General features: G+C 39.1%; 2 protein-coding genes across 5 annotated transcripts in view; one reads left to right on the forward strand and one right to left on the reverse strand.

The window, feature by feature from the left end:
• itsn1 (intersectin 1 (SH3 domain protein)) overlaps positions 1-15,366 on the reverse strand; it is a 238,592-nt gene extending 223,226 nt beyond the window's left edge. The window contains exons 1-2 of the mRNA XM_078560237.1: positions 15,143-15,366; positions 5,688-5,807 (exon numbers count right to left, since the gene is read on the reverse strand). The gene's annotated coding sequence lies outside the window, so the exon portion shown is untranslated. The remainder of the gene's footprint in view (positions 1-5,687; positions 5,808-15,142) is intronic.
• The window catches only part of cryzl1 (crystallin, zeta (quinone reductase)-like 1), a 58,709-nt gene continuing 46,386 nt past the window's right edge, over positions 15,132-27,454 (forward strand). The window contains exons 1-3 of one of the 4 annotated variants that reach the window (XM_078560247.1): positions 15,132-15,262; positions 22,720-22,791; positions 26,168-26,245. In XM_078560247.1, the coding sequence (XP_078416373.1) occupies positions 22,726-22,791; positions 26,168-26,245 (144 nt within the window). In that variant the 5' untranslated portion in view covers positions 15,132-15,262; positions 22,720-22,725. Of the gene's footprint in view, positions 15,263-15,708; positions 15,948-16,121; positions 16,194-20,051; positions 20,097-22,719; positions 22,792-26,167; positions 26,246-27,454 lie in introns of those variants that run through there. The other 3 variants (XM_078560246.1, XM_078560244.1, XM_078560245.1) reach the window with 3 other exon arrangements.

Raw genomic sequence — 27,454 nt, forward strand, 5'->3', positions numbered from 1 at the left:
GTGATACGTAAAGAAGAATAAAGTAATGGAGGGAGTGATTTCTTGGCAGGTGGGGGGGCGTCACATAATTGTCACTCATACAAGTTAAATCATTAAATCCAAACCAGGATAATTACAGGTCTGGTTGCACATGCATAGGCATACCTGTCATTAGTACAAGCTATGCCACACCTCTGAGATGAAACCAAAATTGTAAATATTATAAAAATTCAGGTGTTTTCTACAAACTTGCAGCTTAACCCAATATTTCCATGAAGCTTTCCTCAAAAAACTCTGCTGTCTCAAATGTTGGCATTCAGATGCTGAATGCAATCAAAATTCAAGAGGAGGTAAACAAAGCAAGTTAAATCTCAGTTGCTCAAAGTCCATTCCAAAGATAGAGTTTTGATACTTTGGTTAAAAGTAACATGTAAAGAGGTAAAATGACTTGATTGAATTGTGTAAGATCCTGAATGGTCTTGACAGGGTGGGCTTGGAAAGGATGTTTCCTCTTGTTGATGAGTCAAGAACTAGGGAGCACTGTTTCAAAATTAGGGGTTGCCCTTATTGGACAGAGGTGAAGAGAATTTTTTCTGAGGTTTGAGAGACTTTGGAACTCTGCCTCAGAAGGTGGTAGAGGCAGGGTCACTGAATATAGGCAGAGGTAGATTGATTCTCTTGCCTAATATTGGTTTAAGGTTATCGGAGGGTAGATGGGAATGTGGAATTCAGAACACAAACAGATCCACCACGTCCTTCAATGAATGGTGGAGCAGGCTCAAAGGGCTGAATGGCCTATTTCTGCTCCTATTTCGTATGTCCGTATATGTTCATTTATAAAAATGATTTCAGCAAAATGATTTTTTTTCTGAAGTTCACAAGGTTAGATTTGCATTGAGCTGACAAAGTGTATTCTTCTGCTTCTAAGCTAGTTTTTCAAAAATTATTTTAGGGAATGAAACGCCAGTAATGATCAATATACACTGACTGCAATACATGTTTTAATTATCCTGGCCTCAGTTAGCAAATGCACTCCATAGTACAAGAGCCATGCCAATCCCTGGTCTGTGCCGGGTTAGCTGCACCCAGCTGGTGGGTTACAATTCATCTAAACATCTCTGGGTCAAGAAGAAAAAAAGAAAAACAAACTAGCTTTCTCTTTCCAGTCCAGTGATCTTATCTGAATTTCAGCACCTCATCACCACACCACCCACCCTTCTGTTCACCAGATTGTACAGCTGTGTTCTCTCAGTATTGATTCACTCAAAAAAAAAATTGCGCTTGAAGAAAAATGCTTTTAAAAATTCATCACATGCTGATGTGCTGGCCAATTAAAAAAACAAACATATTCTGTTTCAGCTTAGCACCAAAACAAATTTTTGTGCTTCATTTATATCACAGGATTGTTACTCCTACCCACTTTTATTTTGCCACTGATTGTCAAATACTGACAACATAATTTCCTTGTATTGAACATTGATGAGTATGTTACACATGGCGCCAGCACACCTTAGTCAGGAAAGATGGCAAAAAGCCAAGTTTGCATACTTGTATTCCTGATTTCACCAATCCCTGATAGAAGCATGAGGGTGTGGACACCAAGATCAGTCCTACATTAAGCATGAGCACTCAAGAAAAAGGTGCCTGTGGAACCATACTCAGTAGGAAATCCATAGACTCAGGAGGGAATTTGCAGAAAACAGGAAAAAAAACTCATGATATATCTAATCAACTCCTGGGTTACTATAATAACCTTAGTAAATGGGCATTATGCAATTGAGAGAGGTTACATCTATACTGCCGAGTCATTTTACACCGGTTCAAACTGAAAGTCACTTAGTTGAAAAAAATATGCATCATAAGGATATAAGCTCTTTGATGAAGTCAAAGGCTGTTGATGAGGGTATTGCAGTTGATGTTGTGACTTCCAAAAGGAGTTTGATAAAGTGCCACATAGAAGACTGGTTAACAAAATTAAAGGACACATGATTAAAGGGGCAGTGGCAGTGCAAACTCAAAATTGGCCAAGGGGCAGGAAATGGTGAAGGGTTGTTTTTCCAGAATGAAAGGAAGTAATAACATCCCAGGTATTGCATTAGAAGCAGTGTTCTTTATGACACATATTAATAACCTAAGCTTGGATATATGGGCATAATTTCAAAGTTTGCAGATGACACAAGAGGCAGAAGTGAACAGCAAGGAGGATAGCAACAGGGTTGAAGAGGAAATCAAAGGATTGGCGAAATGGGTACACAAGCAGCAGATGCAGTTTAACACAGCAGTGTAAAGTGGTGCCTTTCAGCAGGAGAATGTGAAAATGTAAATGAAATTTTACAATTTTAAAGGGGGTTCAGGCACAAAGAAACCCAGAGTGGTGTGGGAAAGAGGTCTACATATACTGTGTACTATAAACAAGGCGCATTGCAGCAACTGGCCAAGGCTTCTTCAACAGCACCTACCAAATCTGCAGCCATTATCACCTAGATGATCAAGAGCAGCAGACGGACTGGAACACGACCATCAGCAAGTTTCCCTCCAAGTCACTTACCACCCTGACTTGGAACTATGTTGTTGCTCCTTCACTACTGCTGGATCAAAATCCTGGAACTCTTCCTCCACCCCACCCCCATCCCCATCCCCACCCACCACCACTCCCTGACAGCACTGTGTATAACTTCACCACACGCACTGCAACGGACTGTATCATTCTATGATTCTGAATGAACAGAACTGAATGAGCTTACAGGGATTAATCAAGAGGCATGGAGTAATAACTGACTCATCAGTTCTATTGTTCAGGCAGTCTAGTGAAAAATTGATTTAAAAAAACCAAGAATGGTCAAAAATATAAGAGTAGGATTAGTACGAGCTTGTATATAGTCAAACTACTCTCACAATATCATAAAAAATGCGTTCTAGCACTGAAAAAGGGTAAATGCATCGAATCAATCTTGTTACTCTACTAAGCACAAATGAGATAAACTAAAAATCTAAGAAAAACCTCTATAATCCATGAAAAATGTAATTTAAAGAACTTTAAAACATAATGCTTCCTCCACAATACAATTGGTGGCTGCTCATTCAGCTACTACACCTTCTGTCTTCTGGATCTCCATCTAGTTCTCTCTGCTTTACTACTTGGTGGTTTTAAAAACTCCCCTTAAACATCTCACGATGGAATCACCACCCCCCACGTGCTAATCCTCATTGCTTTCCTTAGTGCACGACAGGTACTGTGCCGCTTCTTCTTTAATGTATTGTGCTCAGAGACATTTAACTGCAAACGAAAACGCTAGAGGTATACAAATTATAATGTGGAAAAATAGATACCACGACACTAGGGAATGGTCCTGAGGTTGGGATCACAGCACATTGTTGACAGGAAGCAGAACCAGCTTTGCTCTACGATAAAAGCAAAAAACTGCGGATGCTGGAAATCGAAAACAAAAACAAAAATACCTGGAAAAACTCAGCAGGTCTGGCAGCATCTGTGGAAGGGAGCACAGTTAACGTTTCGAGTCTGCATGACTCTTCAACAGAACTAAGGAAAAATAGAAAAGGGGTGAAATATAAGCTGGTTTAAGGGGGGTGGTTGGGACAAGTATTTTCTATTTTTCCTTAGTTCTGTTGAAGAGTCATGCAGACTTGAAACGTTAACTGTGTTCCCTTCCACAGATGCTGCCAGACCTGCTGAGTTTTTTCAGCTTTGTTCTACATTTGCCCTGTGCTGTGCCTGATCTGGGAAAAGAAAAATAAGTGGGAAAGCTGCAATGCTTCTTGATCAGCAACGTGATTAGAAAGCAAAAGAACAGTGCATTTTTACAATTTCTCTAACCTTGCAATAAGATAATCAGAAATGTTGCGAGTTAAGTTCTTTGCCTGCCTCAACTCTGCACTGGAGCTTCTTTCTAACAAATGAGGATGAAACACAGAGGTAATTTAATTAAATTTGCGACAATGGTTGTAAAAGTATTTAGCTGTTTTAAGCAGATGAGAAGCAAGTGTCAGGGATCATTTGGACAATAGCAATCACTACATAAGGAATCAAGATAAAGATTGCAAAGGACATATGCAAGACTGAGACCAAGGTAATAAATTGACGTGGGCAGGGGGTGGGGGAAGTTATTTTAAGAGGATGAAAATGGAACTCAGGAAAATAAATTGGAAACATTTACTGACAGACAAGGAAATAAAACTGCAGTGGGAAACATTTAATAGTGATCAAGAGGATCCAGTAGAACAATGTCCCATTAAAAAGCGAGGGGATGCTATCATACAAGAAGAAATCAGGGCAATATTGAAAAATAAGAAGGCACTACAATAAGTATTTAGACTAAAAAGGAGAGGAAGCCAAAAAGGAATATGTAAAGATTAGAAAAGTTTAAAAAAAAACAATTAGGAAGACATTGGGAAGCTACAAACTTTAAATCACCCAGGAATTTAAATAGTGAAATATTCAATACAGAAGAAATTTAAAAAGATAGCTACACAGTGGGGAGATAACTAAGTAAATTTAAAGAGGATAAGACCACTGAATCCAGGTGGATTCCATCCGTGCATAATAAAAGTTGGGGAAAAAGATGGCAGAGGAACTATTACATATATATGAAAATTGATACTGAAAAGAGAATACTGCCAGAGGACATTAAACAGCTAATGTGGTCCTTATATTTAAAATTGGGGATAGAACAAGTCCAGAGAACTACAGAGCAATTAGAAGAATGCCAGTGGTAGGAAAGAAAAATGAAATCCTTACTCAAAGGAGTAATAGAAAAACGTCAAGAGGTTAAACTAGCTTTGAAACTTATTGAATCCTTTGACATGCGAACATACAAATTAGGAGGAGTAGGCCACTCGGCCCCTCGAGCCTGCTCCGCCATTCAATAAGATCGTGGCTGATCTGGATGTAACCTCAACTTCACATTCCTGTCTACTCCTGATAACCTTTCACCCTCTTGTTAATCAAGGATCTATCTAGCTCTGCCTTAAAAATATTCAAAGACTCTGCTTCCACTGCCTTTTGAGGAAGAGAGTTCAAAGACTCTCAAACCGCTAGGAAAAAAAATTCTCCTTATCTCGATCTTAAATGAGTGACCCCTTACTTTTAAACAGTGACCCCTAGCTCTAGATTCTCCACAAGAGGAAACATCCTCTCCACATTCACCCTATCAAGATCCCTCAGGATCTTAAAGGTTTCAGTTAAGTTGCCTCTTACTCTTCTAAATTGCAGTGGATACAAGCTAACCTGGCCAGCCTTTCCTCATAAGACGACCCATCCATTCCTGATATTAGTCTAGTAAGCCTTCTCTGAACTGCTTTTAACACATTTACATCTTTCTTTAAGTAAGGAGAACAGTATTGTACATAATACTCCAGATGTGGTCTCACCAATGCCCTGTACAACTGAAGCATAACATCCTTATTTTTGTAACCAATCCCCTCACAATACATCCTATTAGCTTTCTTAATTACCTGCTGTACCTGCACACTTACCTTTTGCGATTCATGCACTAGGATACTAGATCCCTCTGAATCCAGAGCTCAGCAATCTCTCACCATTTAGAAAATAAGCTTAATTCTTCCTGCCAAAATGAACAATTTCACATTTTCCCACATTATACTCCATTTACCAGATCTTTAGCCACTCACTTAACCTATGACACTTTGTAGCCTCCTTGCGTCCTCTTCACAATTTACTTCCTACCTACCTTTGTGTCATCAGCAAATTTAGCCACCATTCCTTCGGTCCTTTCATCCAAGTCATTTATATAAATTGCGAAAAGTTGAGGCCCCAGCACTGATCCCTGTGGCACACCACTCATCAAATCCTGCCAACCAGAAAAAGACCCATTTATGCAAACTCTACTTCCTGTTAGCTAGCCAATCTTCTATACATGCCAAGACATTACACCCTACGCCATAAGTTTTTAATTTCTGCAATAACCTTTGATGTGGCACCTTATCAATATTACGTCAATATACTTAGATTTCCAGAAAGCATTCGATAAGGTGCCACATCAAAGGTTATTGATAAGGTGCCACATCAAAGGTTATTGCAGAAATTAAAAACTTATGGCGTATAGTTGAAGCCCAAAAGGACACAATCTAAAAAATTAGAACCAGGCCTTTCAGGACAGAAATTAGGGAACACTTCTACATACAATGGATGGTTGAAGTTTGAAACTGTCTTCCACAAAAGAAATTGATGCTAGATCAACTGTAAATTTTAAAGCTGAGAATGATTAATATCTATGGATAACAAAAACTTAAGGATCTGGGGCAAAGGAGTTCGGTCAAAGATCAACCATAACCTTACTGAACAGTGGCAGAAGCAAACTAGTGGAGCCAAATGGCCTACTCCTGTTCCAATGTTGCTAATTGAGTAGTCAGCACAGATTTCAAAAGGGAAGGTCATGCTTGACCATCTTATTGAGTTGGTTGAAGTAGCAGATAAGGGTAATGTGGTAAATGTAATAGATTTGGATTTTCAAAGGACCTTTGATAAGGTATTGCATTAGAGACTCAATTAAGCTCAGATCAAGTGGACCAGAAGCATTCTTCTTTTCCTCTTTGTCTCCCTAACATCTCTTTCAACATCCCATCTCAGCATCTGCTCAATCCAATTCATTTGCATTTTCTGATATCAAATCACATTAATCATTGTCCATGTTTCAGCACTATATCCATAATAAACTCTTCATTAATCTTGTCTTCTGTTCTCCAACCAATATATTTGTCTTCGTACTTAATGCAGCGTTGCCATTTGCACTCTGAACTCTCGACTCCTTGGCACATCTGCCATTTTAGGTCACCATACGTCCCATATCCTTAAATTGTCTCAGATGATATAATTGTTTCACATTTATTAAAATGCAGTTATTCACATGCGTTTATAGAAACCTTCATAAATTTGGTCATGCCTACATTGATCTTCATTCTGTATTTCATTACTGCAGTATTGATGCTATCTACCAAAATTGTAGTCCACTTAACATGCTTACGAACAAGAAAGTGTCATCAACAAATCCGACTGCTTTCACGAGCTAACCTCTAACTTTCACTTGTTACTCTGCTTAATTAGCACTTCTCTTACCATTACTTCTGCATACACATCGAACTACACAGGTGACAAGCAGCGTCCTCATGCATTCCTCTTCTAACCACAAGTGGATCTGATTCTATCCACTAGCCCAACACCTGCAGTTTACTCTACGTTGAAAGCCTTTAATTCCAATCCACACCAATATTCTTTATTATCTCTGTTAATTTGATCCCGTTCACCAGAAAAAGGTTTCTTTTCCAAAACCTACAAAAGCAAATGTGAATGATTATGTCCTATGCTCCTCTTGCTCAGTGCTCTCATTATCCCTATTCTTCACTTGCCTAAGATTTGTACCCGTTTGTTTGTCATCTTATAAGCAATGCGAGCTTAATCTTTCAGGCATAAAGTGCCAAACTAATGGTATGAAAAAGCTACTAGCACTTAGTTTTTTTTTACTGAGATGTGATTATTTTAATGACAGTTGTAGGATATTCCAAGCTCTGAGCATTTTGTCATATTGCCCTCTCTGTTGGGGAGGTATAAATAGTTATTTCAATAATGGCTGCCAGCTGTGAGCCCACATGTTCATTTTTTTTAACCCCTTGGTGCAATACACAACAGAAAGATGGCAACGAGGCTGGGGTGGAATTTTTCTGACACTTAATTTGAGAAATTAAGGACTGAAGAACATTGACAAATGGTTAGAACCCCCTGTAATTGATTTTGAGGAAGTTTGGCAATTTCAAAGATTGCTTTGTGCATGCACATCATATTCAGGTAGACAGTGGAGTCAGCATGATATGTAATTGCAAAAATGTCACTCAAGGCATATTTGGGGACAATGGTGGAATTCTAACCTCAAGGACAACTGGTGCAATTACGAATGAAGATTACACTTTAAGCTGAAAGCAAATAAAATAGGAGATAAGGATAAAGCAAATGATGGGCCAGGTGCTTCTAAGGCCACGTCAAACCAATGTTGCCTGCAAGACCCAGTACTATGGACTATTCTGAAATTAATGAGATTCTGGGCTCATTGTATGGCATGACTAAGAATGAGATTGCACTGAGTTGCATTCCATGAAAGGAAGCAGTTGCCAAGTGAGACTGTTGAAGGTTACATTCCTGAATTAAAGAAACTCTTGTCACCTTGGGTATAGCGCAAACTTAAAAAGCAACCTTATAAACACGCTTGTAGGAGACCTAAAGAACAATAAAATCCAGGCCAAGCTTTTGAGCAAGGCAATAACCTGACATGAAAGGAGTCCAGCGATGAGGCCACAGCCATAAAAATGGCAGAAAGCATAGCTGCAAATTGCAAGGGAGTTCTTTTCATGAGCCAACAGAGGAGGTCCACTAGATTTCAGTAAGATCTGGGCCACGGCAGTCAGGTTCACAGCCTCATCGTCAGGAATTTAGATGTTAGCGTTGTCATGGTAGCCACCAATCATTTAAATGCCCCCATTTCCAGTCAAAGTGCTATGCCTGTGGGAAAGAACTGGCCTGCAGAACTAGAAGAAACAGTAACGCTCCAGGTCATGGTAAAGCTCCAGATCGCAGCCATGCACAAATGCAAGGTTGTAGCAGATCTAACGCGAGTTCAGAAGTCTGGCAACCCGAGAACGCGCATATGATAGATGTGGAAACAGACGTTGATATTAATCGAGCAGGAAGATCAAGAGTTGCACTCAGACAGCAAGAAAAACAGCACACGGAAGGTGAGAGTGAAGGGTTGAAGATATAATTCCAGCACTACAAAAGTCGTTGATTCATAACTTGCTCTCGTTATTAATACAAATGCAGCTGTTCCCACGGTTTCTTTGTGTTTGACCATGGAATGAAAGGAACCTTGATTGGACTGGTTCTCATTTTGTGGCGCACTTCATAAGTTTTCACCATTTTAATTGTCCCTGTTCTTTCTAATCTACCCAGCTCTTTACTTACTGTTTCCAGCTGTGCAGCCGTGTCTCTTACCTTGGAAGGAGAGTACAAAAAAATCCCCAAGTTACATTCCCTTACGCAAAACTGGTGTGAAACTAACAAGTCGTCCCAATAACAATATTCCACTATGGGTGAAGTTAATGTTACAGTGGAATACAATGATTCACCCTGTCAGTTGCTATTAGTTGTAGCTGGAAGTAACAAAGTTTCCCTGATGGAAAGGAGCCGGTTTACGAAAATATTGTTAAACTGAACAGTTACTTACAGTTGGGCTCAGTAAGAATATGTTAGGCATTAAGAGAGCATGTACAGCTGACATTTTGCAAGGTTAAGCCAATGGCTTATGCACAGCTGGAAGCAGTAAGTAAACAGCTGGGTAGATTAGAAAGAACAGGGACAATTAAGTTTTTACCGTCTTATGATGTGCGCCACAGAATGAGAAATGGTCCAACCAAGGTTCCTTTCATTCCATGGTCAAACACAAAGAAACCCTGGGAACAACTGCATGTCGATTTCTTTGAAGCGGAAGGGAAAAATAACTATAGCAAGTGGATAAACGTCGAGTCCATGCCCAATACCACAAGTACCAAAACTACTGAGGTTTTGGGAAGTTGGTTTGCGATTCATGGGTTGCCAGGGTGTTGGCAATTGATAATGGTCCACAGTTTATGTCAGAAGAGTTTGAAATATTTGAGTCTAAATGACATCAAATATACTCTAATACCACCATATCACCTAGCATCAAATAGTGCTGCAGAAAAAAGTGTACAGATTATGAAGGGGCCTTTGCAGAAGTACTTGCTAGGTGACAAGCTAGGTAGTAGTTTCCATGGTCCTCTCCGGCACAGGCTAGACAATTTTCTGTTCTCTTACAGAATAACCCCAGTCTACAACAGGTTGCTCAGCTTACCAGTTAGTGTCTAAACACGCTGATAAGACGAGGTTTAGTTTGCTTAGGTCTTACATGAATAGAAAATTAAGGGAAAAGCAAGACAAAGTGAAGATGAGTTGTGAGACATCAGGCATGAAGCTTAAGACAGTTTAGTGCTGGTCAGAAAATCATGGTGAAGAACCACCAATGCAATAAGGAGACGTATGTGATTGGAGCTATTGTAAACAGACTAGGTGGTTTCACATATCTAGTGAAGACTGGAGAGAGACTGTCAGTGTCATGTAGATCATTTGCTTGAAAGAGGAAATCAGGCAAAAGGAGAACATGATAACCCTCCTATAGTCCAAATTCCTCTTGCAGTTCAAAGTGAGAGTCAGAGGAAAGGGAAAGTTTGCTGGCATCACAGAATCCACCACTAGATCAAAGTGAGCAAGGGTCTTTGATTAAGACAAATCAATGTCACAGTTCCAACCATTAAGCGGAGTTAGTTGGTAGTTAATGTCAAAGTTTCAGTTGACAGTCAGATGTTGAGAATGCAGACTCAAGCTAATGGAAATAGAAGAAGTTAGCCAGATAGAAAGAGAAAGGAACCAGAGAGGTTAATTGAAAGTATGAAGGAAGGAAGAGGAAATATGCTGTTCTTTTCAATACTTTTTCAAAATGTATTCTTTCGCTGAAAATGGGCAGCACTAGCAAGGCCAACATTTATTATCCTTCCCGAACTTCCCTCGAGAAGCCATTTCTTTGAACCGCTGCAGTCCACGTGATGTAGTTATACCCATAGTGCTGTTAGGAGGGAGTTCCAGGGTTTTGACCCAGTAAAGGAATGGTTATATTAGGTCCAAGTCAGGATGGTGTGGGGTTTGGAGCAGAACTTGCAGGTTGTGGTGCTTCCATGCATCTGCTGCCCTTGCCCTTCTGGGTGGTAAAGGTTGCTAGCTCGGAAGTTGCTGTTGAAGGAGGCTTGATGAGTTTCTGTAGTGCATCTTGTATATGGTGCACACTGCTGCCACTGTGCCACCTCGTTAAATTATATTATTGTTAAACACATACCGAGCGTTAAAAAGAATTTATTTTAAAATGTAAATTACTCTGGTAGTTTTGGTCATATACGTTTTGGCTGTGATTACATGAAAGCAAATATGCAACCAAACCTGTTAAATTTTCAGGTATTGTTGATTGCTGCCTTTTCTCCCATGAGTTTAGTTAATTCTACTGGAATCTTGTCAATGCCTACAACCTTTCCATTCTTTAGCTCACTGACAGCAAACATCATTTCACACAAGGAATTCAGAGCCTATACAATCAACTTCCACCTCTTCTTCCTTTTCTATTTCTATTTCCCCTCTTTGCCTAGGTTTCTTCAATATATTCCTAGGATATCTTCTGTACTTCAGTTAGATCATCAATAGCTAGAAATGTGAATTTTTGCGTTAACTCATTTCCTGTACTTAAATCATCCATCCTCCTCAGTCTCTTAGAACAAACCGGTTCTGTCTCTCCAATCCAACTCCTCATTGTTCCACTAGACCAATTTTTCTCTCCAGCGCTCGTTGTTCAATTTCCTGTATTTTTTTTGCCCGCCGTTTCCTTTGCTTTTCACAAACATTACATTCATCACCCATCATTTCTTTGCCCTTTACTAGATTCTGAGTCTGCCTGGCACTTTCCAAGTGCTTCCTTCGGCCAACACCAATTAGTTACACTTATTGGATGTTTTCCTTTCCTTTATTTTAATTATGTCATCAGTCTCTTTTCTGAATCTTGACTCAGTTTGCCTTTCAACTACTCCAAATTTTACTTTCTTCTATATGTACATTTTTTATTCAAAAAGAAAGCTTTAATCACATCCATGACATGATCTGAATCAGCATCTGCACCAGGATAACTATCAGCAATCTTTACATTATTTCAGCACCCGTTTCATTGAGATGTAGTAGTTGGACTGATTACATGTATTAGCAAACTGGAGATTTCGCATGGTACAGTAAGAGTACTCTTGTAGAGTTCAGTATTCAGGTACTTGAATATTTTTGCGTGAAATGGTAAAAATTTGCCACATCCCCTGCCCCCATAACCAACCAGATAGCCCTACAGACTGACACAATGTGCCAAAAGTTGGAGAAGTGGTCCATTCCCAGCACTGAGGAAAAATTTGAATGATAGGTAGAAACTTAAAAAGGACAAAAAACACACAATTTCTAAATGCCAGCTATGTTATCAGAAATTAAACACTTCAACTTATCTAATAGACACTATGCTAGTGTTAGAAATAAATCCTATTTTGCATAATTCCTACAGGGTCTCAGCTAAGGTTCTTAAGGCTATATCAGCACAAATGATAATGCATTTATTAGAATACTTGGAATTACAAAGGATATAAGGCACACAAACAGACTATTTAGCCCAACCAGTCCACGCTGGTGTCTATGCTCCATTTGAGCCTCTTCCCATCTTTCCTCATTTAAAGCTACCATCGTAACCATCTATTCCCTTCTCCATCAAAGCTCATCTAGTTTCCCCTTGTATAAATCTTTACATTTATTTCAACCATTCCCGGTGTAGCGAGTTCCACATTCTTACCACTCTTTGGGGAAAGAAGTTTTCTTCTAAGTTCCCTATTGGATTTCTTGGTGACTATCTTATATTGATGGCCTTATGTTATGCTCTTCTCCACAAGAGTAAACATCCTCTCTGCATCCACTCGATCAAAACCTGTCATAATTCTACATACCTCCAACTGGTTACCCCTCAGCCTTCTTTTGTCAAAAGAGAACCAGTCTACCAATCCTTTCCTATTCTGTATTCTCACATATTTCTGGTTTCATCCTTGTAAATCTCTGCACGCTTTCCAATGCCCCTATATCCTAATAATTCATGTTTGCATCATGGGTTTCAATAACTACCAACTGAATCTCATATATTCATTTGTAATCAACCTCTAATTGTAAATGTATTCAACCACTTCTGACATGATTCTGTGCACAGCAGTAACCATGATTAAATGGTTCACTCATTGGTATTCCTTATAAAGGCATAATATGTGGCAAAGTCTCTACAATGCAAACTATATGAACTGTGAAATCTCTTTACCAGTATTCCTGTTCATAAATTTAAGTGGATTTATTTCTCAATTTAGTTGCAATCATTAAACAGTTGAGGGCAAACTATTTGACAAATTGCAAAAAGATTGGTCCTGTAGACTATGTGTAACAAAACTGTAAACCCATTCTGCATGAAGGATTTTTAAAAACCATTTATGCTCTGCCAAGATTTAATGAATGCTTGGGACAATCAATTAGGACAGGTCATTTGCCCCACAAAGGGGTAAATTGCCCAAATTTAGTCATATTATCATGGGAAGATGTTAAGTGCAATCCAGGCACTCCAAAGTGAGGAATAAATGACAGGACCCTATGCTTCCTCAAGCCTTATGATTTAATTTTACACTAACAGAACCATACAGCAGTCTCCAACAGACTCTCAAAGCTATGTGGCATCAGTATGTTTCAAGAGGAAAGAGTAGTAAATAATGGAGAATAAAATTTTAACATACTGCAGTTTCTAACCATCCTGTTTCCAGTTGCATTGATGACAACAGCAAAATACGTCATCAATCTCTGTGATGCACAACTGTTCCACAAAGAATGATAAAACCTGGTATTTAACTTAAATCTTTTCACTATTGGCAATACAATTTTAAATTGCATTCAGTTGATATACAAACAGATATTGTAAACATCAGAAATTGGTTTGAATTTTAATGTTGAGAAATGAAAGGTTTAAGATCACACAAGATTCATATTGAAATTTTTAAAATCTCTAGTACACTTAGAATATTCATTTAGAATTTTGATTTGCATGTTCTGCACACTTTTTCCTAAAGATTCTGATATTTGTGACTGTTAAAACTCAATCTGAAACCTGTCAAAGTTTAGTTTGCATAAGGATGTTTTCACAACAACATGAAGATTTTTTTTGCAATTTACAGTGAAAGGGTGAGAGGATATCACAAAAATCTAAATATATGTGCATACATCAGTGTTATTATCCATCAAACAACCTGATCACAATACTGATTACTAACTCAAATCATTACTTTTGCCGAATACGTTCTACACATGCTTCCCAGTTCATTAACACTCAGTCAACATGCTACCTATGGAATAAATCATATTTTACAGTAGATTATTTGGGAAGACTCACCAGGTTATACTGTCAGTTGCATCATCATGATTAATGACCGTAGTTCCAACAGTCTAACCTAATCTCAAGGTGGTTACTCATTTTGCTGAAAAATTCATAATGTACAATGCTAAATTTCAGATTTCACCGAATGCAAATAACACTTCCAAATAACCTTTTCCAAATGTCAGTGTTTAAAAAAAATGGTAGGAGTTGCCGCACTCGATTATAGTCAATTAACCGCCAGGATCAGACTGTTATAGACTGGATGGATTTTTTTTTTGTTGGAAGTATTAGAACGGGCGCCGAGCCCACCACGACTTTAGAAACCAACAAATCCTTAAAACGCTATTCTTGTAGCATTTGCTTACTCCTCGATTTCGATTAGCGCAAACGAAACAGCAAGCATCGGATTTTCACAGTTCTGCTTTAACGTTGCCCAATACGCTTGATTTGAAGAGAAAAAAAAAACTGGGGGGGGGGGAAAGGAGATAGCTACGATCCTTTAGGTTTGCATATGCTACTCTCCGCATTTTCACAAGATAAAACGTCCAGCAACAGATAACAATATACAGAAATTACTCTTCCCATCAAGTCACAGCCATGTGAAAAAAACGAGGACTCCCCGCTTCCTTGCAATGGTCCAAAAAAACACTTGTATCAGATTACACTCAAATATTCTCTTCTACCTGGGCCCAATCCACCCTGCAACAGAGGAGCTGGAAAGGGGACAGAAAGGCAAATGATCTAAATAAACCTCCATCCCACCACGTTTCATCCCTGCAATACTCCCTCAGTCCAAGAATCACCAGGCAGATTAGAAACAAAAATCACCGCGACAATAACATGCAACAAATAACCTCATAGGGTCCCCTCACCTCCCCAGCAACTGACTTTCCTTTACTTTTAATGTACAAGAGAAAAAAACAAGTGCTCCTAGAGGCAAATGGTTTAAAGGCTGAGCACCAGTGAGTTACCACAATATATATTTTTTTTAAAAAAGGGGGACAAGCTTGCAGCAAGCAGTGCCTGAAATAACAGGAGGCAGTAATCCCCTGGCTGCAGGCAGAGCCATTGCAGGGGCTGGGAAGAGAGCCGCTTACCTCATCTCGGAAAGGGCTGGCGGAGGGAGAGTCGCTCACTCAGCCTCAGCTTCACGGCCTCCCCCCTCTGTCTCCCTTGTAAGTCGAGGTGTCCTCTCGATCTGCCGGTTAGCGGATGAGGTAAGGGGCCGCCCCCCCCTCTCTCTCTCTCTCCCTCTGCCCGTTGCCTAGTGTCTGAAGCTAACACTCACGCTCTCTCTCTCTCTCTCTGTACGTTAGCCGACGCGCCTGAACAACCAAACCCGACAACGGAAACGACGGCCGCCCCTTCCAACTCGGTGATTGACAAGCAGCCTGCCCTATCCGAGGACGCATCACCGCCCACCTCCTCGCGAAGCTGGCCAGTAAAGAACGGCTTCCTCTGGTACTAAGTTTGGTTGTCGCGCCCCGCCTCCCGGCTTCTGGAAACCCGCCGTGCTTTGCCTTCAACCGAACTTGCTGAGTTCAGCACGGGCGGAAGCCGCCTTTGATTGACAGCAGCGCCGACCATAGAGAGCGCGGATGTCCCCGTCGCACCGTAGAAATGAGCGAATCGGGAGTAAACAGAAGGGTGGCGCTTTGATTTGGATGTTGCTGTCAGGTTAGGTTGACTCAGTGACCATGGCGACGCTCTGGCTGCATTCGGTGTTCAGGTTATAAATGAAGGGAGGCATTTAGCTTCGCTTCATACCGCTGCCCCTTCTGCGTTATAAAAGCATATCATTTTTGTCATATCGAGCAATTAATAACGTTGTACTCACTTTAAAGCATTTATTTTAGAGATTAAAGAGAGTGGATGGAGTAGGAGTGTTAGCCACGGTAGTAGGTACGTTATTTCCCTATCCTCTTTATTTTTACCATGTACAAAGTATTCTGGTCACTTAATTGTTTCAAGTAATTAATTATTGTCGCAAAGTAACGTTTTCAATGGCAATTTATGTCAGCATAAGTTTGGCAATGAACCAATAATTTATATTCCTACCTTTGCTCCATATATTTCTCATGTTTCTTCCCCTGGCCTTCACTTTCAAGATAAATGCTGTACCCACCACACCATAAACTAAGATTTGTGGTAAGTGGAGGTTGTTCTGCGTGGGTAGAACATCCTTTCCTGCATCTAAACTAATTAGGAACCAAAGAGGAAATAATTTATTTATGGAACTGCCTTTTTTAATTGTTCACTTTGTATCAGTGGTGATGAAAGCAAATGAAATGTTGGTATATGTACCCCTGATTTACAAGGGGATGATGTTTTATTTAACGTGATGAGATTGCATTTGGAGTACTGTACTCACTTTTCATCACCATTTTAAAGAAGATATAGAATTATTGAAGGACGTGTAGAGGAGGGCTATGAGGCTGATTCATGAATTTAGAGGTCTCGGTTAGGATGAAAGATTCTTTACCCTTGTAACTTTCTGAAGAAGAGTATGAGTGTGAACTTTGACACAGATCTTCAAGGTCTTCATGGTTAAGAGAATTTAGATTCAGGAAAATTATTTCATGAGTTACAAGATTTAAGTACCAGGGACACAACAGGCTAGCAAAAGAAAATTGGAACTTACTCAACTTTAGATTGATTGACTTGTTGAATATAATATCGGTGGAGTTGGTGGAACAGAGAGAAGAAAGATTTGTATTTATTTAGTGCTTTTCACTATTCAGGATATTCCAAAGCACTTCATAGTTAATATAATATCTTGGAATTGTTGTCATTGTTGCATTTAGGAATGTTGGCAGCCAATTGGTGCGTTGTAAAGTCCCACAAGAGGGGCCAATTTCCTCAGTTTGCTAGGTGGCTAGAGTGGTGCAGAATAACACCAGCAGTATGGGTTCAATCTCAGTACCAGCTGAAGTAGTTCTTGGGACCTGCCTTCTCACCTTGCCCTGTAGTGATATTTTGGCATAAACCATGATTAGCAACCATCGGACAACAAGGATGCAACATGAAGAGAGAGACCGCAAACAGAAATGAGATCATGAGCAGATGTTGGTTGAGGGATAAGTATTGACCAGGACACTTTGTTTTTAAAGTCATTGCATTTTTTAAACATTGGGGCTATTTGCCCAATTCTGTTATCAGCTGATAGTCACACACATCCCAATTGCTGCTCTGGCTGAAATCAGGGTTTTTTGATGGAATAAAACGGCATTGTGCAATATATCTCTTACAATTTTTAAGTCAAGGGTTATGGGGAACATGCAGAAAAGTGGAGTTGAGGCCAAGATCCGATCAGCCATAATCTTTTTGAATGGTGGAGCAGATCCTACTCCTGCTGCTTTCTCATATGTTCTTAAATGTATTAAGCATTTACCTATTCTAGCTTAGCTGGCTCGCTACCTTGAATCTGATAATTCTATTTGTGAACTCAAAGTCCTACTTGCCCTTTAAATTGCTGTTATGCTCAATACAAAAGCTACCTATTGTCATTTCAATGTACATTGACAAAGTGGTCTGTAATTGAGATTAATCTATGCTCAATTCTGTGATTGGACTGTAAATGTACTGGCTCTGTTTTTTTATCTTGGCAGTTACCCAGAAAGAAAAACTATACTGCGGTATAGGTACTAATATAAATTGAAATTGGGTGATAACCCTTTAAATATCATAGCCACATAACAAAACTTCAGAATATTAAAGCCCAGTCTTAAAATGTGAGATGAAGCTGCCTCCTGATCATCTTCATCCTATAGCAGTGTTTTTAGTTAAAATGGTGACTTGTAGTGAGCCATAATGCCTTGGGAACTAACACCACTGTACCTCCAACTTAAGTAGCTATTTTTCATAGTGTATCTCAACATGATTCTGGCTATTCAACTGTGATTGAAGAGTCATATCCAAGCACAATCTTGGTCTACGGATTCCCTTTTTTTAAAATAACTGAATACCATGAGTAGGAGCAGTCTTGCTTCTCACATCAGATGTAGCTGTACAAAAATGTAGGTTCCCATGATACCTCCAAATATCTTTCTTAAAGCATGAAGAATACTAATTAATGGCGAATGACGTGGCAATAAGCTCTTAGCTGCCTCCCCTTGTAATATTTTGTAATTGTGTAGTAATTCTGTGGAATACATAAAAATGAAAAATGCTTGAAATACTCAGCAGGCCTGGGCAGCATTGGTAGAGATAAAGACTTGCATTTATATAGCACCTTTCGTGACCACTGGATGTCCTAAGTGCTTTGCAGCCAATGAAGTAGCCTTGAAGTGTAGTCACTGTTGTAATGTCAGAAACGTGGTAGCCAATTAACACATCAGACTCACACAAATATTAATGTGATTATGACCAGATAACCTGTTTTGGTGCTGTTGATTGAGAGATAAATATTGGTGAGGACACTGGGGATAATTCCTCTGCTCTTCTTCGAAATAGTGACATGGGATCTTTTACATCCACCTGAGAGGGAAGACAGGGCATAGGTTTAAAATCTCATCAGAAAGATGGCACCACCGACAGTGCAGCACTCCGTCAATACTGCAGTGGAGTGTCAGCCTTGATTTCTGTGTTCAAGTCTTGGAGTGGGGCTTGAACCCACAATCTTCTGACTCAGGCGAGAATGCTACCAACTGGGCCATGGCTGACAGAGAGACAATGTTAATGCTTTAGGCTGAGGATCTTTTGTCATTGACCTGAAATGTTAACTCTGTTTGTGCCTCCACTGACTTGTCTGCCTGATGAGCTGAGTATTTCCAGTATCTTCAGTTATTTCAGATTTCCAGAATCAGCTGTATTTTGCTTGTCTGTAGCATATGATTCTTTGAATCCTGATTGCAGAACACCCACCTATTGCTGTGGCACTGTACTTTTCTATTCCACACCACTGTAACTTACTTAATGGGGCAGCTAATTCAAGTTGCAATTCCTGCTGCGTTACCAGCACTTTGTACTGTAGGGTCCATCCACAAGGAATGTGGTTGACACTGCCCTAACAAATTACCACTAGAAAAGAAAGAACTGAAAGATAATTAAGCCCCTTTTTGTAAAGTAGAAATGCCTTGATTAACATTCAGTTTTCAGTTCTGAGGAAGGGTTTGACACCCTGTGTTTTCTCTTTACAGAAGCTGACTGACCTGCTGTATATTTCTAGAATACTTTGTTTCCTTTTTGTTTATCATTTCTAGTTATGTATCCTTCATTATTGTTATCATCATCATCATTCATTTGTTGATAGGCATTTCTTGCCTGTGCATGCTGGAATAAGTGAATTTATTCCACCAAGCTCATTTCCCGTCTATATACTATGTAAGTAATTAAAAAGCTTGCAAAGAGGCAACATCAGTTTTAAATCATAATGGACTCCAAAAACTGTGCATCCAGCAGGAGCCAGTTGGTTTAGACCAATAAAAGAGAACTGGAAGCATTCTTGGGGAAATCAAAACCGAATGGAAACCTGAGAGTGACTTCTGAAGTCATCTTTAAGAAAATAATAAGTACATTTTCAGACCAGATCCAGCTGTGCCCCGCCATTACTCCTGTAAACATTGAAATCAATGTGGGCATTGTTGCTATTGTGCTAGAAATCTCCAGGCTCCTGGATGAAATTGTACTTCTGTAATTTGTTTATGGTTTCCAGTATGGTATTGACCTTTTTTATGGTTGATCTAAAGCTCAATAATATTTGCGCCTCCTCAACAATTTTTCTATTAATTTATGTCCTTCACCCTAAAATGTGGTGATTCGTATTGGGTGCAGTTTCACTGGCGATGTCAGCCCCCTGTTGCATCATCCAAGTTAGCTATGGTAGTTTTACCATAACTGGCTTCCAGCATTATCATGTGAACTGTACAGCACAGCAGTAATGAAAAGAATGCTGGCTCATCTATTTTGTATGCCCTGTCCTGGCTGAAATCAGTTTCTACAGCATAGAACAGGAATTGAATCTGAATCTTGTAGATGATTCATTGTCATACCACATGGAGCAAAGCAATATATTTTAGAAACATGCTTCAACTTCTCCAAGGTTCCAGAAAGGTATTAGAATTTATATATGTTGGTTGATCTTAGTTACCATGGCAGTGGGGCTACAATAATTGGTTTCAATGTCACTTAGCTTGAAGTAGCAAAGTAACTAGCATTATTGCAAGGGGACAGGAACAAAGAGGCTTTGCTACATTTTGTACAGGGCTTAGGTGAGATCACATCTGGAATACAGTGTACAGTTTTGGTCTTCATATTTAAGGAAGGATATACTTGCATTGGAGTAGGTAAAGCGAAGGTTCACTAAATTGGTCCCTGGGATGAGAGGGTTATCCTATGATGAGAGGCTGAGCAAATTGGGCTATATCCTCTGCCGTTTAGAAGAATGAGAGGCAATCTCATTGAAAGCTACAAGATTCTGAAAGGCTTGATCATGTAAACACTGAGGGGTTGTTCCTGTGGGCCGGGGAACCTAAAACATCGGGGCACAGTCTCAGTGTAAGAGCCGATCATTTGGGACTGAGATGAGGAAATATTACTTCACTCAAAAGAATTGTGAAAATTTGGAAATCTCTACCCCAGGGGATTGTGGATGCTGCAACATTGCATGCATTTAAGGCTGGGATAGGCAAATTTTTTGTCTCTTTGAATTGAGGGATATGGGGAGAGGGTGGGAAAGTGGAGTTGAAGTCCAAGATCCGCCATAATCATGTTGAATGGTGCAGCAGGTTCAACAGGCATCATGATCTACTCCAGCTTCTATTTCTTGTCATCTTGGGTTCTTGTGCATCTCTTGATCACCATCTGGATCTTTCCTGGAAGTGAGTGTGATGATGGTCTTGGACTCAGCTCTGATCAAAAGTGACAATATCTTGAGCTCCATGTGGAACGGAATGAGAGAGTGAATCCAAAGTCATACCCTATGTATACTGCATCTCTTTTTAGCAAATTGATGCTAGAAGGAATATAATTAATGTCTTTTATATTTGTTGTGGTCATTCTTCCTAGCTCTTTAAACACATCTATTATAGAAACCATGGTCATCGTAATCATGTCCCAATTCTATGCTTACCAGCTTGTTAACAGGAGGATAGAGAACCCACTTAATACATAGGCTACTCAATCTTACTCTACTTGCAACAGGAAGGTTTCCCTTAATCCTCATGTAAAAAGGTTACTCCAAAATAAATAGTTGGATGAGATTATTGGCTGAATGCCTGTCTGAACGGGTAATATCTGAACTCTGCATTAAACTGGATAAGTAACAAGTGAACTGACTACCTTACTGGAGAATCATTCAGCATAACCTTCTACAAGTAGCATGTGATAGGGACCCTGTAATTCGTGGTCAGGCTACAAAAGCCATGGTGTTTTTTTTATATTTCTATGTGTACAATTATCTCAAACCCTCAATGTGTATAGTCTTCCTCTGATAACTTGAATTTGTTTTTTGTCCTAAAACATTTTAATTATCCAATATTTTGAATTAAGTAATGTTGATAACATTTTGGGAATTCAGTGCTTAAAAATTGAATGGTCAGATAATTTGAATTTAACTTTAAATTAAGAGTAGACTATCCCATAACTGCCACAAGAACATGACTTTCAACAGTTCAATAAAAATATGGAACGTCGTGTGCTGTTTGCAAGAAAAGTATGTAATTTATGATCTTGAGGGAGAGTAGTAACTTTTAAAAAGAAATTTGCATTTGCCCAACAAGATTTTGCATTTTAAACAAAAACTTTTATTGTACAAGAATTAAACAAAGCAAGTACAATTAACTTAACACTATATTTCATAAACACTTATTCTTTGAGCCTGAAAATCTCAACGGGACATTCCCTGCTCTATTTCTTTTCCACCCAAGAGGTCTTGTATACTTTACAGGATCTTGAGAGGGTTCCTTCACTTCCCCCAGGACCAAACCAAGGTGTGCCAGAGCTTTCAGAAATTCTTATTTCAGGAAGCCTTATCAGGGTTTCTTCTGTTCTCTGAAGTATGAAATTTCTTGGGGTCCTTCCGCTAGCATTTGGGTAGGTGACCTTCAAACTCTCCTTTTAACCACCTCATAATTGTCAACACCCCAGCTCACTGCTTTCTTTCTCAGAAATCTCCAAACTCAAACAACACCCTTTGTTTTTGATGGCCCTTTCGGTTCTGGTCTGTAGTCCCTAGCAAATTTCTGTCTCTCTGCTCCTAGGCACCAAATGACACTTCCTATTTCTGTGAGAAATTATACAGACAAAACCCAAAATAAGAGAGTACCTCTTAGCAACCTATCCCCTTTGCAACGTGGCATCCCTGGGATGTCCTGCTTAAGAGAGTTAAGCTAATTAACTACTTTCCAAAACATCCCTTTGACCTGGGAAACTGCTTAAATAATTTAAACCCCATATGAAGGCAACTGTAGACATCTCGTCTCCACTAAGAAACTCAAAGGGCTTACCCATTGTTCAGTGTTTTCCCATTTCCAACTCTGACCTTGTTAAATAAACACAGGCCATCCTTTGAATTGCAATTATATTAAGTCTGTTTGCCAGCCTCCAAAACCAGGTGCTTCCATTAGCTCCTATTTAAAACTTCAATCCCCAACCTAAAAGTTTTACCCCTAAAATTTATGAATCATGAAATTAGACATTATCGCAGCAAATTTAATATTTATTTTTGTTTTTCAAGCTCAAAATGAAGGGACTATATTGCCAGTTGACTGAAGCTAATGAAGACATGAAGTTTGTGTTTCAGGACAAGGTTAGTATCATACTCAGAAATTAAGTTAAGAAAGCACCTAGATACATAAGAAATTGTTATCCTGGTGTGATCACTTTGGAACAGGAGCAAGCCATTCAGCCCCATAAGCCTGTTCTGCCATTCTATTTGATCAAGGCAGTAATTGATTCAAGATGTCAGAAATGTGAGATCAAAGCTTGAGAGGTTAAGAACTGTCAGTCACACCCAAAGATGCCCTGTTTTGTGATGACTCCAGGCATGATGACAAACAACAGCTGTCTGCATGATTCACTTTAATGCACAACTGTACATAAAGTATAAAGGTTGATATTGATATTTTTTATTTACGGGATGTGGGCATTGCTGGCTTGGCCAGCATTTATTGCCCATCCCTAATTTCCCTTGAGAAGTGATGAGCTGCCATCTTGAACCGCTGCAGTCTATATGGCGTAGGTCCTTTTTATAGACTTTTTAGCGCTTTGATACAACTGAGGGGCCTGCCAAAGTAAACCAGATTCCTGTGGATCTGGAGCCACACGTAGGCCAGAGCAGGTGAGGACGGCAGATTTCATTCCCTAAAGGACATTCGTGAACCAGATAGATTTTTATGACAGTCAGCAATGGTTTCATGGTCATCATTAGACTTTTAATTCCAGATTTTTATTGAATTCAAATTCCACCATCTGCCGTGAGCCCGGGTCACCAGAGCATTACCCTGGGTCTCTGGATTACCAATCCAGTGACAATATCACTATGCTACTGCAACTACTGTAGGTTTAATGAAAAATATAACTTGATTCATTACTGACATATCTTTAACTGCACAATTAAAAGCTTTGTAGCAAGTGTAGGTTTGTTGTGTCACGAGTATAAAATATTCCAGCTTAAAGATGTCAGATTTCAAGGCATTGCATGTCCATCAGACAACAGCCAATGATTTATTGAAATCAGGACATATCCTGAATGACTAAACATAAATAAGTTACAGCTCACTCCAATTCAGTTGGTAACTACAATGAGGGACAAGTATTTTTTACTACAACAACAAGCACCGTTAAGGCATGTAATCACATATTAGACAAAAATTGACACTGAGCCAGAGAAGGAGGTATTGGGATGGGTGACTAAAACCTTGGTAGGTTTTGAGGAACATCTTAAAGGAGCAGGGGAGATGGAAAGGTTTAGGAAGAGTTTGAGGGTTTATGGCTAAAGACACTGTTGATTTTGGTGAATCTTTGATTGATGCACAGGAGGCCAGAGTGGGGGGAAAGCAGAGATTGCGGAGCTGGAAGAGATTACAGAGATTGAGAGGAGCGACTACAATGTTGCTTGAGTGCAAAATGTGATTAACTGCTACTAGGCTGACGACAAGAAGCTGATTAATTGGGGAATGCTTGTGCTTTAAATTAAGATTACACATTCACATGTTGTAGTTACATCAAGAATTCTGTAGCATTAGCCTGAATTAGAAATGAATTAGTCCATAGGAATACTTTGTTTGACTCAGTATCCATTCATTTGGAACTGATAATGCTCTGTAACAATAAACAGGAGCCAAGTAAAGTATATCATTGAACTTGGCTCCTGATTGCCACTATAAGTGCGGTGAAGATGCCTCGTTTGGAAGACACTTTGTGAATTTGTGAAGTTGGGTCCATTCTGATATCAAGTCTGCCTCATTGTAAACCCACATCAATGTTAACAAATCAACATGATTCGCAAACAATGCTCCCACTTGCCCCAGCCATGCTGGAAAACACCTTGAGTTTGGTTCCTTCTCCTGTAGTTCAAACAAAGCTAGAAGATAAATAAAATGTCTGAATAAGCCCCATTATTGAAACCCAAACAGAAACGAGTCAGGCCCAAGGCAAATCAATTGCAAGAATTAGAGCAGAATACTGCAGATGCTGGAAATGTGAAACAAAATCAGAAAATTTTGGAAAAAGCTCAGCAAACCGGGTAACATCTGTGGAGAGGGAAACCAAGAAAAATAAAGAAAAATGTTTAGATGCTGCCTGACCTGAGTATTTTACAGCATTTCCTGATTTTATTTTACTACAAACTCAGCAACAACTTGCATTTGTATAGCACCTTTCACATGTGAAATGCCTTAGGATATTTCACTAAGTGTTATGCCACAGTGGATGTTAAATGCTGAGCTGCTTAAATCCCAGAGGGAAACTTGGAACAGCTGCCAAAACTGTTTGAAATGTGTACTTTATTTTGAGATGCGTGCCTTGAATTCATTAGTAATGAGCCCACCAAGACTGAGAGGGCTTTTTGCAAAACTAAATTAAACATTTATTAATAGAAGAAAAGATTTTAAGCACACACTTAGGCCTGCAAATTACTACTATAATAAGTCCTAAATCTCCTAATTAATCTAGCTCCTAGTTACTCCTCCATTAAGGCAACAGTAAAACAACACAGATTTTAACAGGTCCAGACAAAGCACACAATACTCTGGACAGTGATATTCAAGATGAATTCTCTTAGCTTCTGTTCCTGTAGGCAGCACACATAGGCTGGATGCTCTTCACACTTGTTAGATCTTAGAATTCCTTCCTCTTACACATAACCTCACCTCCTTTTTACAGGTTTTTCCAAATCCCATTGCCCCAACATGTCTTTGCAACTTTACGTTTTCCATAAGATGAGTACAATGGGAGATTTATATTATCAGTAATCTTTGGGAAAAAAATAAACACACTGTTTGGCTTAGCCTCTAACTGTAACACCTTACCATCTTTTTGAAATTCACTACTCTGGTTTGTCTAAAAATGCAACTGTTCCTCACACCCCTCACATTCTAAAACTGCAGCCATATTTACATATTTAGCATTTCAAACCTAGCTTCTCTTTTGATAACTCAGAAGCTCCAGACTAGCTTTCTGCAATTCAATTAAAACCTCCACACACACAACCTCACACAGAGAAACTAATCCAAACCCCACTATTAACCTACCTTTACAATAAATCACAATATTATGAAAATTATTGTAGTTTCATGACACAGAAACGTAATCAAACAAAATTTGATACCAGCCACACAAGAAGGTATTAAGTGACCAAAAGCTTAATCAAAGAGAGATGTTTTGAGGAGTGTGTTAAAGGAGGAGAGAGAGATATTTAGGGAAGGAATTCCAGTTTAGGGCCTTGGCAGCTGAAGGCATGACATGAAGAGTAATCAGAAGTAGGAGTTCAGGGGATAGGAGCTTTTCTTCTTCTGACTCCATGCTGTTGTTAGTAAAATCACCCTGCAGTATAAACTGGATGGTTTCACCAAGAAGCACACCTACAGCAGTGAGGCACAAACAAGGTATTCAGTAAAGGTTAAGCAATGTCAATGGCTTATTAATAGGCACCTGGTTAACAAAACAATTTTCTTTTTTTTTAGGAATTTGTTTCTAGTGTAGGCGATCATTATGTCAAAATACAGGTTAAAGTTTGTGCTTTCAGTCCTGTGAATACAAAGGTAAGCCTACTTTAATCGGTGCATATATGCATTTGGGTATATAAGTATACTCAAACTAGAGCATGCTACATTTTGTTTAAACATGGTTTTTTTTGTTGCATTTTATCATTTAACCATTGTTGTTTGTTTTTTCAACTCCTTTTCTTTATTTTTGCACCAACATAACTTTTATTTATCATTTTGCTTCTCTTTTTGTAAGCTTTGTCATCTCCCCATTAATATTTTGAACTTGCCTTTGTATCACTTTAGTCAAAAGAGCTGATCCGAAACCTGCTTCGAGATCTTTAGTCCCTATGACCTACACGAGTGCAGCCCTTAGCAATTAACTTTCCGATTTTTCCTTACTCGCTTTGGGGAAACAATTGGGTACCACTCTGCACCATGACAAGACTTCTAACTCACCAGGAAAGGCACTGTGAATTTGATCTTGAGATTGGAGCTCCAGTACCCTCTAATCCTATATTTTTTCTATATTTTATCTCTCTGCATTATTGATGCTTTTTCTATACGTTGCATTCTTTGGTTTTTGAATGAAAAAACAATTTCAAGGTTATCAGCTACTGCCAGCTGATGACTTTTTTTTTTACAAAGGGTACAAGCATTCTGACTCTGTGAAATGAGCTAATGCCTTCAGGAGGCTCACAAAATTGTTTCAAGATTCCCTTTAGCGTGGAAGCGGAGTAGAGCTGCCTGAGGCCACGTGTTGGACTGATGATCTGATAGAAGTGTGAGCTCTGCTGGGGTGGGGAGGGTGGAGGTGCACATAAGCTATTGGAAAAGTTATTTGAATGATATTTAAGTGTTTTATTACTGTAATAAAGTTTCATTATAAGGAACTATGCCCTGTTATATCTGTTTCCTTCCAGGTTTATTTTGACACTCTTTAATTAACAAGCTTGCCTACATTTCCATGCACAAAATGACTGCTTGGTAGTTATTTTTGAAATGTATATGCAACCAAATTTATACCTCTTTTCCTCTATACGGAACAGTATTTTAAAATTAAGTCATAATTATACTTTCATTGTGAGGTGACTACTGTAATTAATATCAATAAATGCACACTTTAATGTATTAATGAATCGTGTAAACTTAATGAGTTAATTTAGGGGGAAAAAATCTCTTCAAGATCAGGGAAGATTACATTCATTTTCTTCTTGCATCTGGTTAAATATTTTAGAAAGAAGCAAAATGTCTGCACGTGCTTTA

Source organism: Cetorhinus maximus, chromosome 16, assembly GCF_964194155.1.
Source record: "Cetorhinus maximus chromosome 16, sCetMax3.hap1.1, whole genome shotgun sequence".
Taxonomy (NCBI): Eukaryota; Metazoa; Chordata; class Chondrichthyes; order Lamniformes; family Cetorhinidae; genus Cetorhinus; species Cetorhinus maximus.